We start from the raw sequence: 11,488 nt of genomic DNA, 5'->3' as shown, positions 1-11,488 counted from the left end.
CAGGTTTGTGAGGGAGGCTGCGGGCTGGCACTGAATGAAGGCCCATTTGGAGCCTTTTGCTGCCCTTAGGTCACACTGAGGAAGCTGGGGCTGTCGGAAGCCCCCCCCATTTGCCTGTCAGCAGAGGTGGGCGTGTGGGAGCAGGCAGAAACTGCAGTTATACTGCCTTCGTGTCTCTGGGCACTGCCAGAGCCCGAACCCCTGTCCTGCTGCTGTGAGTACACTCGAGCTGTGACAAAAAGGTTGTTGGTGATGGAAACTGATAAAAGACTGACTTAGATGAACCTGTCACAGGGGAATGGACGTGCCACTCCTTTGGGCACCTCTTGATTTACAGAACTGCTTGGTACGGTATCAGGTGTGCCCATGATATCAAAAGAATATGGTTTAAAAGTTACAAAGTTGTATAAAATTGTAACAGAACTTTGACTGAACTTTAGCTGAACTCCTGAAATTAAAACTTAATTGGGCCTTTTGCACCTGGACTAGATGTAGAAACACTTAACCAAAACGTAGCTCAAAGAAAACGAATTGTTGAAGGATTACTCTATCGAGAGCTTTCTGAAGGTGAACAAGGCCCACGGGGGGAAGTGCACTCCCAGTCTTTGATCTGAGTGTGGGGTGACAAGATGTATCGTCTGTGGAATGGAGTCAAGATAAGAGTGTGTCCGAGAAGAGCCCAAGATTATAGTACTAAAACACACACTCTCTTGTAAATAATGAGCACGCTAATTAGGGGGATCTCCCAAAATGTTCAAAACATGGACTTGAATGCACATGTATGATGAGGGATGGTAAAGGAACTGTAGCTCACCCATCGGCTGTGTCTTATCACTGTAAACCTGGGACTGTCCAAAATGTGGGGTGTTGCTGGCTGTTAGACGCTTGGCACCCAATTCTGAAATAAAAGATAAACATTTCAACTCAGTGTGCTGACAGGTTTTTGCGCAGCGGGTGAAGAACCCTGATTTAGGGCCAACACCCGTGGGCGTACAGCACTCCGAATATCAAACACAAATGCTACCACCCGCATGTGTGCTGGCTGCCCAGCTACCGGTTTCCTGCTGGGACGTCTGTCCTGGCTGTAGGACCTGTCACTGCAGATCAGCGACTGCTCAGGTAACAAATACTGAACGTCATTTACGGGGAGCGCTGCAAGTTGGGGTGTTGGGACAAAGTCTGCCCTGAGAATCATTTCAAACTTTGCAAAATAGGTCAGTGAGAACGTGAGCAAGTATGAGGAAATCTTCACTTTTAAATATTTCACAGATAAAAGGTGTATGACACCTTGGTTGCAAAGTTCGCCTCGGTTTGTGACTGAGGCTTATGAAAAACGCATTTCAGATGTCAGAAGAGGAGCGAACGTGACCCGCAGGCAAGGCCGATGCAGGGCATTGGCTGTGGCCGGGGGCAGCTCCTGCCCTGCACCTGGCAAACCGGCTCTGGGCCGGCCGGAGGAACAGGCCACGGCCAAGTCCAAGGTCCGGGCTGACAGAGCGACTCGGGTGCCCCGCGCTCGGCTCTGCCTGGCAGCCGCCCTGCCCTGCCCCACAGGCCTGCCTGCGCCGCACGCTTCCCTCAGCCCTGCTGCACCCAGGGGCCCACAGGCCACAGAGTGGCCACTGACACTAACGAACACAGGGGATGGTTCGGGGAACCCCCAGCAGCGTGGGCTGCCCACTTGGTAACACAGCAGCTCCATGGTCCTGGGGCCGGGGCCTTCCTGGCCCTGGAGGTGGTGGGTGGCAGGGCCACGGCCTGCCCTGGGGTGGCCCGCTGTGGTCCCGGGGAGGCCTTTGGGGCCCACTCTGATCCCGGGGAGGCCTCCAGGGCTCACTCTGGTCCCGGGGAGGCCTCTGGGGCTCACTGATCCCGGGGAGGCCTCTGGCCCACTCTGATACCGGGGAGGCAGCTCCTGGGGGGGTCCGGTGCCGGGAGGCGGATCCGCGACGGACCCGGCCCTACGACCGACCCGGCACTACGACCCCAGTGGCGGCTGGAGAGGAGGAGGAGGAGGAGGAGGAGGAGGAGGAGGCGGTGCCACCGGCCGTGCCCCCCTCACGCCGGCAGCGGTCGGGCCTCGGCGCAAACCCGCTCCGCCCCACGCAGGCGGCGCCGCCGCCTCTACTTAAAGCGCGCTCGGTGCTGCCGCTGCCTCCTCCTTCGGCCGCTGCCGCCCGCTCCCCGCCAGCATGTCGGACAGGCTGCCGTACAAAGTGGGTGAGTGCGAGCCCCGGGCCCGGCCCGCCTTCTGCGGGGCTTCGGCGGCTCCCCCACCGGTGAGGCGAGCGCGGTGCGCCGGGCCGGGGAGCCCCGCTGCCGCGTCTGGATGCGGCGGCGGGGAGCGGGGGGGAAGATGGCAGCTGCTTGTTGGCCGCGCCGCCGCGGGGGAGAGCGGGCAGGGGGGAAGCCGAGCCTGGCTCCTCTCTGCAGTGGGGCAGGGCCCTGTGTCACCCGTGCGGCTCCAACACCCGCCCAGAAACGGGGGTGGCCGCCCCGACTGGCTGCAGCCGCCGCAGCGCGGCGTGGAGTGGGGGGGGTGGCTGTCTCCCCCCGCGGGTTTGGCGCTCTCCAGCCCCCGGGGCCACCTGCGGGAGAGCCCGGCTGCCCCCCGGGAGCCCCTCGCTGGGGACGGGCTTCCCCCGCGGATGTGAAAGCGGCTTTAAATGCGGGACAGGCGTTACGCGTTTCCCTGCGGGTTTCGGCGAGTATTTTTGTAGACCTGAAACGCCACAAAACCCCCCCTAATTTCTGTAAAGAATTGTGTGTTCTCCGAAGGCTGAGTTCAAAGAGAACATTAGTCTATAAGGCTCAGATTCAGAAATAATTTGTGTTGGAGGCTATGAACCTAAAATACTGCAGGTTATATTTTTAAGGAGCCCCGGTAAAACTGCCGAGCCCTTAAGAGGGGTGAGGTTCAAGATCCGCCCCCCCTTCTTCTTGCTGTAGTTGTTTCCGTGGTTCTTCTATCACCTGGGCTTTTTTCAGTCCCCAGTTGGTGTAAATCCTGTGTGCTGGTCACTTAAAGTGTGGGCAATAGCTTCAGTGGCCCCGAGGCTTTGTTCTGGAGCAAAATGCAATTAGCTTGTCTGTATGAAACAGCAGACTCTAGAGGTTCGGGTGCTTTAAACACCCGGTGTTTGCAGGGTGGGTGAAAAAAGTATCGGACCATGTTCTTCAGTGAAACGGTAAGTGTCTGAAGTCTCCTCTGAAAGAGGTAACCACCGAGTAAGAGGGATGCTTGGGTGCAGCTTCATAAGGCTGGAGTTAGACATCCACGGTGAGTCCCGTATTTTCTACCCCGGGCTACCCTGTTGGAAGTCTATTTTGTTCAGTTCTTGCTGAATTTTTCTACTATATATCCTTTTTACAAAGGCAGAAGTAGACTTGTAACTAAGGGAGTTACGGTGCCTTTGAAATAGTCCTTGTGGATCCAAGGGGGTAGGAACCCTGAGCTTAGCTCTGAGGAGGGGGACCTGGGCTGGGCGCAGCTCCTGGTGCCCTTGGCAGGGAGCACACCGCGTGGGTTCTCACGGGGGGGGAAGCTATTGTCATACAGGCACCCCCCATGCGGGTCTTAATACTGTGGAAGTAAATCTCTCTAGTGAATGTCAGGCCCTTGGGCAGTGTCTGTAAGGAGGAGCGCTTAAGGCTGGGGCTTACTGAATTAATGGGCCTTAGGATATCTACACGCTAGGTCACAGTTGATTAATATGATCGTAGAGGAGCACACTTTTTTCAGAGGGGCTGTGAGGTTTGGTCTCAACTTGTTTGAAAGCCTCTGTACCATAGTAAAAAAGCAGGGGGTAACTGGAATAGGGACCCTTTTCCCCCCCTGGCTCTGTCTCCAGCTGTTGCTGGGTGTTCTGATCAGCTGTTGCAGCCGATGCCTGTCCACAAGTGTGTGAACAGATACCGAGGTCTCAGCTATTTAAACTCTGACACCTGTCCCCCTTCCCTTACAGCTGACATCAGCCTTGCAGACTGGGGTCGCAAGGCCATCGAGATTGCGGAGAATGAGATGCCAGGGCTGATGAAGATGCGGGAGATGTACGCTGCATCCAAGCCGCTGAAAGGCGCACGTATCGCCGGTTGCCTTCATATGACAGTGCAGACAGCAGTTCTCATAGAGACCCTTATAGCGCTGGGAGCTGAGGTAAAGCGTCTCTGGGTTTCTCCTTCAGCCTGCTCTTAGGTAATGCTCTGCCTGGGGCACTGCTGCTGCTTACACAACTACCTGAGGGGATCTGGGCTAATGTCTGTACTTTTTAAAAGAGATTGTGCTGCAGTCTCCAGGCGGCTGAATTATGTCTTCTCTTCTTAAGCAAAAAGCTTGTCACCTCTACTGCACACACCTCTGGGATGCGTGTCTTCCCTCTGGATGAGCTGCATCTTCCCGAGTGCCTGTTTTGGGCTGGGTCACTGCCTTCTGCAGCTCCGGCAGCTGTGTGTGCAGCACCCTGAGCTGCTCCCACGCAATCGTGTTGTGCTCAGGCATGCAGTGCTGTTGCTGGTAATGCTGAAGCTCTAGTGACTGCCTCTAGCGCAGATTAGCCCGTACTAAGAGCTGCACCGTGCCCTGGTAAAGTCAGCAAAAACTAATGAAGCTTTCTGAGGGCTGATACTGGCCCTTGAGCTGTGCTGGAAAACAACAGGGAGGCAGAGTGGTTCAGTGACCAGGGGCTGGGGACTCCACTGACCTTGAATTTGTTGTGTGACTATGGACCAGTTTTCCTGGTCCATATTAAAGACTGAGATACTCAGAAGCCATTTACTGCATTGTGTCCCCTGCCTGCCTTGCTGAATGGAGCCCAAACGTCATGGCTGAGTGTTCACTGTAACGGGGCATGAGGAGAGCCAGGCATCTCAGCGCAATCCACATAGCTTGCGTGCTGAGCGGGGAGCTGACTGGAACTTCGTGATGGATTATGTTAAGTACAAATGTGATCTGAAATTCCTTCTTCCTGAAGTTCAGCTGCCTGAACTCAGGCTGCCCAGAGGTGCCCTATATGGGACCTCCCCCACCCCCCTGGGAATGGTGAAGAATTGAGCAGTGTCACGCTGATCAAAAGGCACTGGGAGAAGGGGAAGCTTGCTCTCTCTGTACCAGCTAAGGCATTCCCTCAAAAAGTGGAGGGGGAAGGTCTAGACGGCACACCAGGTCAGCCTGGGCAAGGTACATGCAGTTATTCGGGTGTTCTTCAGCCAGTTCAGAGCTGTTCCACAGCTGTAAATGGTGCAGTGCTGAAGGGGAGCTTTGATGTGGAGGTACAGCCCTGGCTTTATCCCAGCTACTCCATGTAGGAAACACTTGACCCTCCATAGGGTTTAGTGGTAGCCAGTGAAATTTGGGAAGCTCCTGCTGCTCCTGTAGGTTGCTGTATCCCAGTATGGCTGGCCTAGGCAGCCTCTTGCTTATTTAAACATTGCCAAGCTGTGCAAACCCAAATTGGTGTTCTGTGACTTGGATCCAAGTCATTCAGGGAGGTACCTGCAGAGATTTGGTTCCTCTAAGTGTTAAGTTATGGTTGTGCCTTTAAGAGGTGTGCTATGTGTTAGCTCCTTCATACCTGTCCTCAGGTATTGTCCTCATACCTGCCTGTTAGTTTAGACCTGGACTTGAGTTTGAATTCAGCCCTGGCTCATCTGTTCTGTCAGAACTTTGGTGCCTGGGAGGGAAGAGTGAAACTCTGGTTAAACCAGACCCTACCTGATGAGGATGTAGCTCACTGCAGCGTGGTAATCTTGGTGTCCCTTTTTTGTCTAAGTTAACAAAGATAGAATAAACACTCTGTGCCTCAGAATTTAAGTTATAAAACTGTAATAAAAATGCATCCTTTTCATAACCAGTGATGTAAATATTAGGCTTGGAGCCTATCGGGTATGCCAGTTACTCCAGTTGCCTTTATCACAAACTGGTGTTACAGATCTGAGGATGCAGATTTGAAATCGCCTATGTGTTGTATCAAGTGTAAACAATATCTAGGTATTCTGTATACTCTGAATTTCATGACATCTCCTGGTGTCATCTATATTGGTATGGAGGGAGCTTAGAAAAACATGGGTGAGGATGTGTAGTACTTAAGGTTGTGAATTCAGTTTTCCTTTGCTCCTTCCAGGTGTGTGTTCACTGACAAGTGTTGGTTGTGTAGGCTCAGATGAGGGGCTTCCTATTGCAGCCCTGACTTTGAAATGTCAATTCTTGATAAAGTAGGATGAGTTTGCCTGTTACATGGCAAACAGGCTGAAGGATTATGCTTTATTGCTCCCTTTCCTGGAGGTCTGTTACAAATAAGCGTGCAAATACCTGCCAGTCAGCCCTCCAGGGAGCAGAGTGAGAACTCGTGTGTGGCGCTGGGCTGTGGTGGTTCCTGTACCTGCTGGGACGCTGCAGTAGGTCCTCAATACTTTTCAATGCAACTCAGCAACATGCCGTTGCTTTTCTAGGTGCCCAGTTATGAAATCTGGGTGGAAAACGCTTAGCTCAGCTGGAAAAGCTTCCATGACTGGAGCGCAGAGTGAGAGTTGGGTGAGCATAACTTTGGAGAATGCCTGTTGATCGACTGGAGCATTTTCCAGCTGCGTTTCTGACTCTTCACAGTGCCAGCAGGTGTGTTGCTGCATGTCCACACCCCTCAGCGGACACTCGCTGTGTGGCTGTTCTGAAAATCTGAACTATATTGACCGAAACTTCCTAAACCCACCTTACGGTGCACTTCCTGAAGATCTATACCTGAATGTACCCTCTGGCTTCCTGGCAGAAGCTCTCCTGAGTAAGGACATGGATGAACATGTGGCACAGCTAAAGCTCCATTACATTCTCTCCCAAAGTGACATTATTTTTCCCTGGTCTAGTCAGATCCTTAGTTTTCACGTTAACTTTGCAGAGCTACCGAGAAAGGCAGGAATCTGCACTAATACGCCTTTCTGCTCGTGCTCCCTGTTTTAACTCCCGTGTCTGGAAGAGAGTGCCTGATATCTCAGAACTTTGTTCAGCAAACAAAACTTGGGTTGTTTTCCAGGTACAATGGTCAAGCTGCAACATTTTCTCCACTCAGGACCACGCTGCGGCTGCTATTGCAAAAGCTGGGATCCCTGGTAAGTTTTCTGTGTTCTATAATTTGGCTGTGATGAGTTAGGGTGTGCTGCTTGTTCAAGCTAAATTAAATTTTATCCAAATTGAGCTCTTCTGAACAAGCTTCAGGATAGAAATAGCCCATCCAAAGCAGTGATTGTTACAAAACAGGACGTTTGATTCAAGCTGTATTGCATCAGCCTGTGCACAGCTCGGTGCCTGGTGTTTGGCTGTGAAAGAGCCTGGCTCTATGCTACCAGCTTTAAGCCTGGTCATTAGGATAATCGAATGGGCTGGGTAATTAAATAGATTGGTGTGTAGGTATGTGTAAATGGAGGTGTTTGGTGCTTTCTAACAAGCTTGATGCTAAATGGGCGTTGGGGAAGGGGTGTTGACTGTGGTGTGCCCCGTTACAGTGACAGGGTTGATATTCAAGATATTTTTAAGGCTAAAGCTGTGTTGCTGCCTGGTATCCCTGAAGTGGCTTGTCAGGATGCTGCTGGCTTGTTACTGTCAGCTTCCAATAAAGAGTGGTATGAATACGGTATGAATACATTAAGCTGTCTGCTGTGGTACTTGTCCGAAGGACATAACAGACCTCATGGCTCTGTGCTGGGAACTGCATGGCCTGATCCTGGATGTTGGCTAAAATCCAATTTCTGGCAGCCTGGTTCTTTGCTTTGGGAGGTGTCTTTCATTTCTGTTATAATTAGCTGTTGCCACCAGTCTTTCCCCAGCTGTGGTCTGTTCTGAGGTAGCAGAAGAAAGCAGTCCCTTCATGAACTCTTTTGGCATTACTGGCTGCAGGCATCACCCCTGCTGCCTGTCCCAGGTGTGTGATGACAAAAGACCAGGAGGAACTCTCTAGATTAGGGGCCTAGAACATCATTCTCATAAGGAAAGGCTGAGGGACTTGGGTCTTTTTAGTCTGGAGAAGAGAAGACTGAGGGGGAATCTGATCAACACCTATAAATACTTAAAGGGTGGGTGTCAGGAGGATGGGGCCAGGCTTTTTTCAGTGGTGCCCAGTGACAGGACAAGAGGAGATGGGCACAAACTTGAACATGAGAAGTTCCATCTAAACATGAGGAGGAACTTCTTTCCTGTGAGGGTGGCAGAGCCCTGGAACAGGCTGCCCAGAGAGGTGGTGGAGTCTATGTCTCTGGAGACATTCAAACCCACCTGGACACTTTCCTGTGCAACCTGCTGTGGGTGACCCTGCTCTGGCAGGGGGTTGGACTGGATGATCTCTAGAGGTCCCTTCCAGTCCCGTATCATTCTATGACTCTGTGATGTGATGTTAGGATATTGCCTTTCTCACTGCTCTCAACACCCAACACTCAACTGAAGAGTGGTTTTACGGGTGGAGTGTTGGTCTAAGTTTTTGACCTCTGCCCTTGGTATCCTTGTTTTGTGGAACTTGCTCTTTTTGTTAATATTGCACTTCACATACTGAATTTATGAGGCCTTGGAGGAATGCTAATCCTCTGGATATAGCATGAGATACTGATGCACACTTCTTCAGAAGGGGTAATTGGCTCTTTGTGGCTCAAGACTTAGTTTTCTGTGAAAACATGGCAATTTAGCCAAATGTTGGGGTATGTGAATGATGTGCCTAATACATGTTTGAATGACTGAGTACTACAGAGGCTCAAGTATAGTGTGGAGCCAGTACAGATGCCTGGAAAAGCAAAAACACTGCTGGATACAACATGCTGGTGGCTGTAGCGTGTTGCTGGTGGTAGATGTACCACTTCTCATTCTGAGATAGTTTTTTTTTCAATGCAAATGTCTTTTCTGGCCTGCAGGCACAGATAATCATCTGTCTGTTGGCTCTGCTACTGAGAGCTGCTGATGAAATCTTCCTTTGGCTGCTTTATTACATGCTGAGTAAGAAACTGCCTAATTGTGTGTGTTTGTTCCCCTGTAGTGTTTGCCTGGAAAGGGGAGACCGATGAGGAATATTTGTGGTGCATCGAGCAGACCCTGTACTTCAAGGATGGGCAGCCCCTCAACATGATTCTGGATGATGGTGGAGATCTTACCAACCTGGTTCATACCAAATACCCGCAGCTCTTGAAAGGTGACTTGTGTTTTGTGTTGTCAGGCACAGTTCTGCCTGGGAGGCTGTTTAGGCGGTCTGTTTTTTGTGGGAATTCCCTGCTTGTGTAAAAGGGGTGGGGGAAGAGGGACAGGCATGTGCAAACAGGCTGTGAATGAGTCTATGAAAGTTGGTTACAGTCCAAGACAAGAATCTCTTACCTGCAGGAACTGTTTCCGTCTCTGCTCGGTGGTATATAAGCTACAGTGACCTGTCCTTCTGGCCATACTTCACAGTGGCCGTTACCTGAGAATGACTGGTGGTTCTACTGACTTGCCAAAAGCTTCCTGGAAGTGGGCTGCATTTTAGGGTTGCTTTATGTCTGCCTGCAATTATTATTTTTTTAACATAAGTGCTTTTTCTTCCCCATCCTCTTAGAGCACTTCTGAATGAAGTCATGACAACCTGTAGCCTTTCTTGGAAAGGGAAAAGTTTTCTACCTTAAATAGACTACAAGGCATTATCTCATCCAGTTTGTCAGCGAAGATGCTGATGGAATCAGGGTTGAGACTCTTGCTTTGTTGACGCATTACCTTCAGTGTAAGCCAGTAAAACTGAAAATGGATCGGTGTGGTGTTGCTAGCACAGATTTATGTAAAAAGATTTATCTGAAGGGAATTTGGCGTGACCTGCAGTAGCAGGCTGATCTGTGCCTGGCAAGTATGACAGCTTCTCCTTCTTAGCTCTGCAGTGCCCATCATCTGCGCTGCTGCACCCCACAGATGCCTGGTGTTGCGAAAGGGCATGTCTGATCTGGCATGTGAAGAAAATTGGATGATGATGTGGGGTGGAAACTAAACTAGTACAGTGGGGTCATCCTCCCCTTCTGCTCTGCCCTGGTGAGGCCCCACCTGGAGCACTGGGTCCAGTTCTGGGCTCCCCAGTTCTTCAAGGAGAACAGGGAACTTCAGGAGAGAGAGTACAGCAAAGGGCTACAAAAATGATTAGAGGATTAGAAGATCTCTCTGCTGAGGAAAGGCTGAGGGACTTGGGTCTTCTTAGTCTGGAGAAGAGAAGACTGAGGGGGGGATCTGATCAATGCCCATACTTAAAGGGTGGGTGTCAGGAGAATGGGGCCAGTCTTGTTTCAGTGGTGCCCAGTGACAGGCCTAGAGGGAATGGGCACAAGCTTGAACCTAGGAAGTTCCATCTAAACATGAGGAGGAACTTCTTTCCTGTGAGGGTGGCAGAGCCCTGGAACAGGCTGCCCAGAGAGGTGGTGGAGTCTCTGTCTCTGGAGACATTCGAACCCCACCTGGACACGTTCCTGTGGGACCTGCTCTGGGTGACCCTGCTCTGGCAGGGGGTTGGCCTGGATCATCTCCAGAGGTCCCTTCCAACCAGTCTGTGATTCTGTGATTCTTGGTCTGTAGAAGTGAGGTTGCTGTAAAAGCCTGCTGGATCAGCTCTCCTCTGACTCTTGCACTGCTTTAAGAGGAAGCTATGGGGTAAAAATCTGGAGGTGGCAGGGCATGGATAGGGTGGTGTGAGGGGAGGAGTTGGTGGCTGCTCCCCATCCATGTGTGAGTAGGGGCACAAGGAAGAGAGGAAACTCATTGTGTGACAGGCCTCACTTTCTCCTTCATCCTCAGCCTGGTATCACTAGTAATCCGTCAGCATCTTTGTTATTTAAACAGTAATTGGTGTCTGCTCAGCCATGCTGGGATCCCCTTCCTTCTGGCAAAGGTCTCTTGCTTCCTAGATTGCTTGATGTTCATGACCTCTTGCTTTCCTGCCATCTGATGCCAAGGAACACCACAATTGATCATGCCTCCCTGTCTTCCTGGCACTGTCAGAGGCCAAAAAATGTGTTTTGCGTGTTCATACTTTGTTTTGCAGGGTTGTTTCCCTGCCATGCACATGCAAGACCTCAGCTGGTGTCCCTGTTCCTGGGGGTCCTTGTGCTGAGCTCCTCTCATGCTTCCAGCCCTCCTGCTGGCTGCTGCTTTCTCCCCTCCAGCCCCTTGCTCCCTCTTGTCTTGTGCTCCTGGGCTGGAAGGGGCCGGTGCAGTAGGGCGATGGCTGTTGAACTGTCTCCTGTCTCTGGATGGATGTGGAGATTTGCCACTGCGAAAACACATCCCGACTGCCCTGGGTTGCTTCCTAAATTCCTAGGAATGGCTCTTCCACTGGGTTTTTTAAGAGCCTGGGCAGGATGCCATACCTGTCAGCATTTCCCTTGCCAAAATGTGTGCGCTGTCTGCACTGACGGTAGCTGAAAAGCCTCCCTGCAGCAGGTCAGTGAGCTAATTAAGACTGATCTTGGTGGAGGGTGACAGAACTTGACCTCTTTTACTTTCCAGTCCATTGCT

General features: G+C 51.4%; 1 protein-coding gene across 1 annotated transcript in view; it reads left to right on the top strand.

Annotated features, from left to right (window-relative positions):
* Positions 1-2,161: 2,161 nt before the first annotated feature.
* Positions 2,162-11,488, top strand: part of AHCY (adenosylhomocysteinase) — a 28,767-nt gene continuing 19,440 nt past the window's right edge. Inside the window, exons 1-4 of the mRNA XM_074156856.1 lie at positions 2,162-2,220; positions 3,966-4,156; positions 7,023-7,098; positions 9,006-9,158. Coding sequence (XP_074012957.1) covers positions 2,193-2,220; positions 3,966-4,156; positions 7,023-7,098; positions 9,006-9,158 — 448 coding nt within the window. The 5' untranslated portion in view covers positions 2,162-2,192. The remainder of the gene's footprint in view (positions 2,221-3,965; positions 4,157-7,022; positions 7,099-9,005; positions 9,159-11,488) is intronic.

The sequence above is a fragment of the Numenius arquata genome, chromosome 12 (genome assembly GCF_964106895.1).
Source record: "Numenius arquata chromosome 12, bNumArq3.hap1.1, whole genome shotgun sequence".
Lineage (NCBI taxonomy): Eukaryota > Metazoa > Chordata > Aves > Charadriiformes > Scolopacidae > Numenius > Numenius arquata.
Note: the sequence above shows the minus strand (reverse complement) of the source record. Positions and strands in the feature narration are given on the sequence as shown.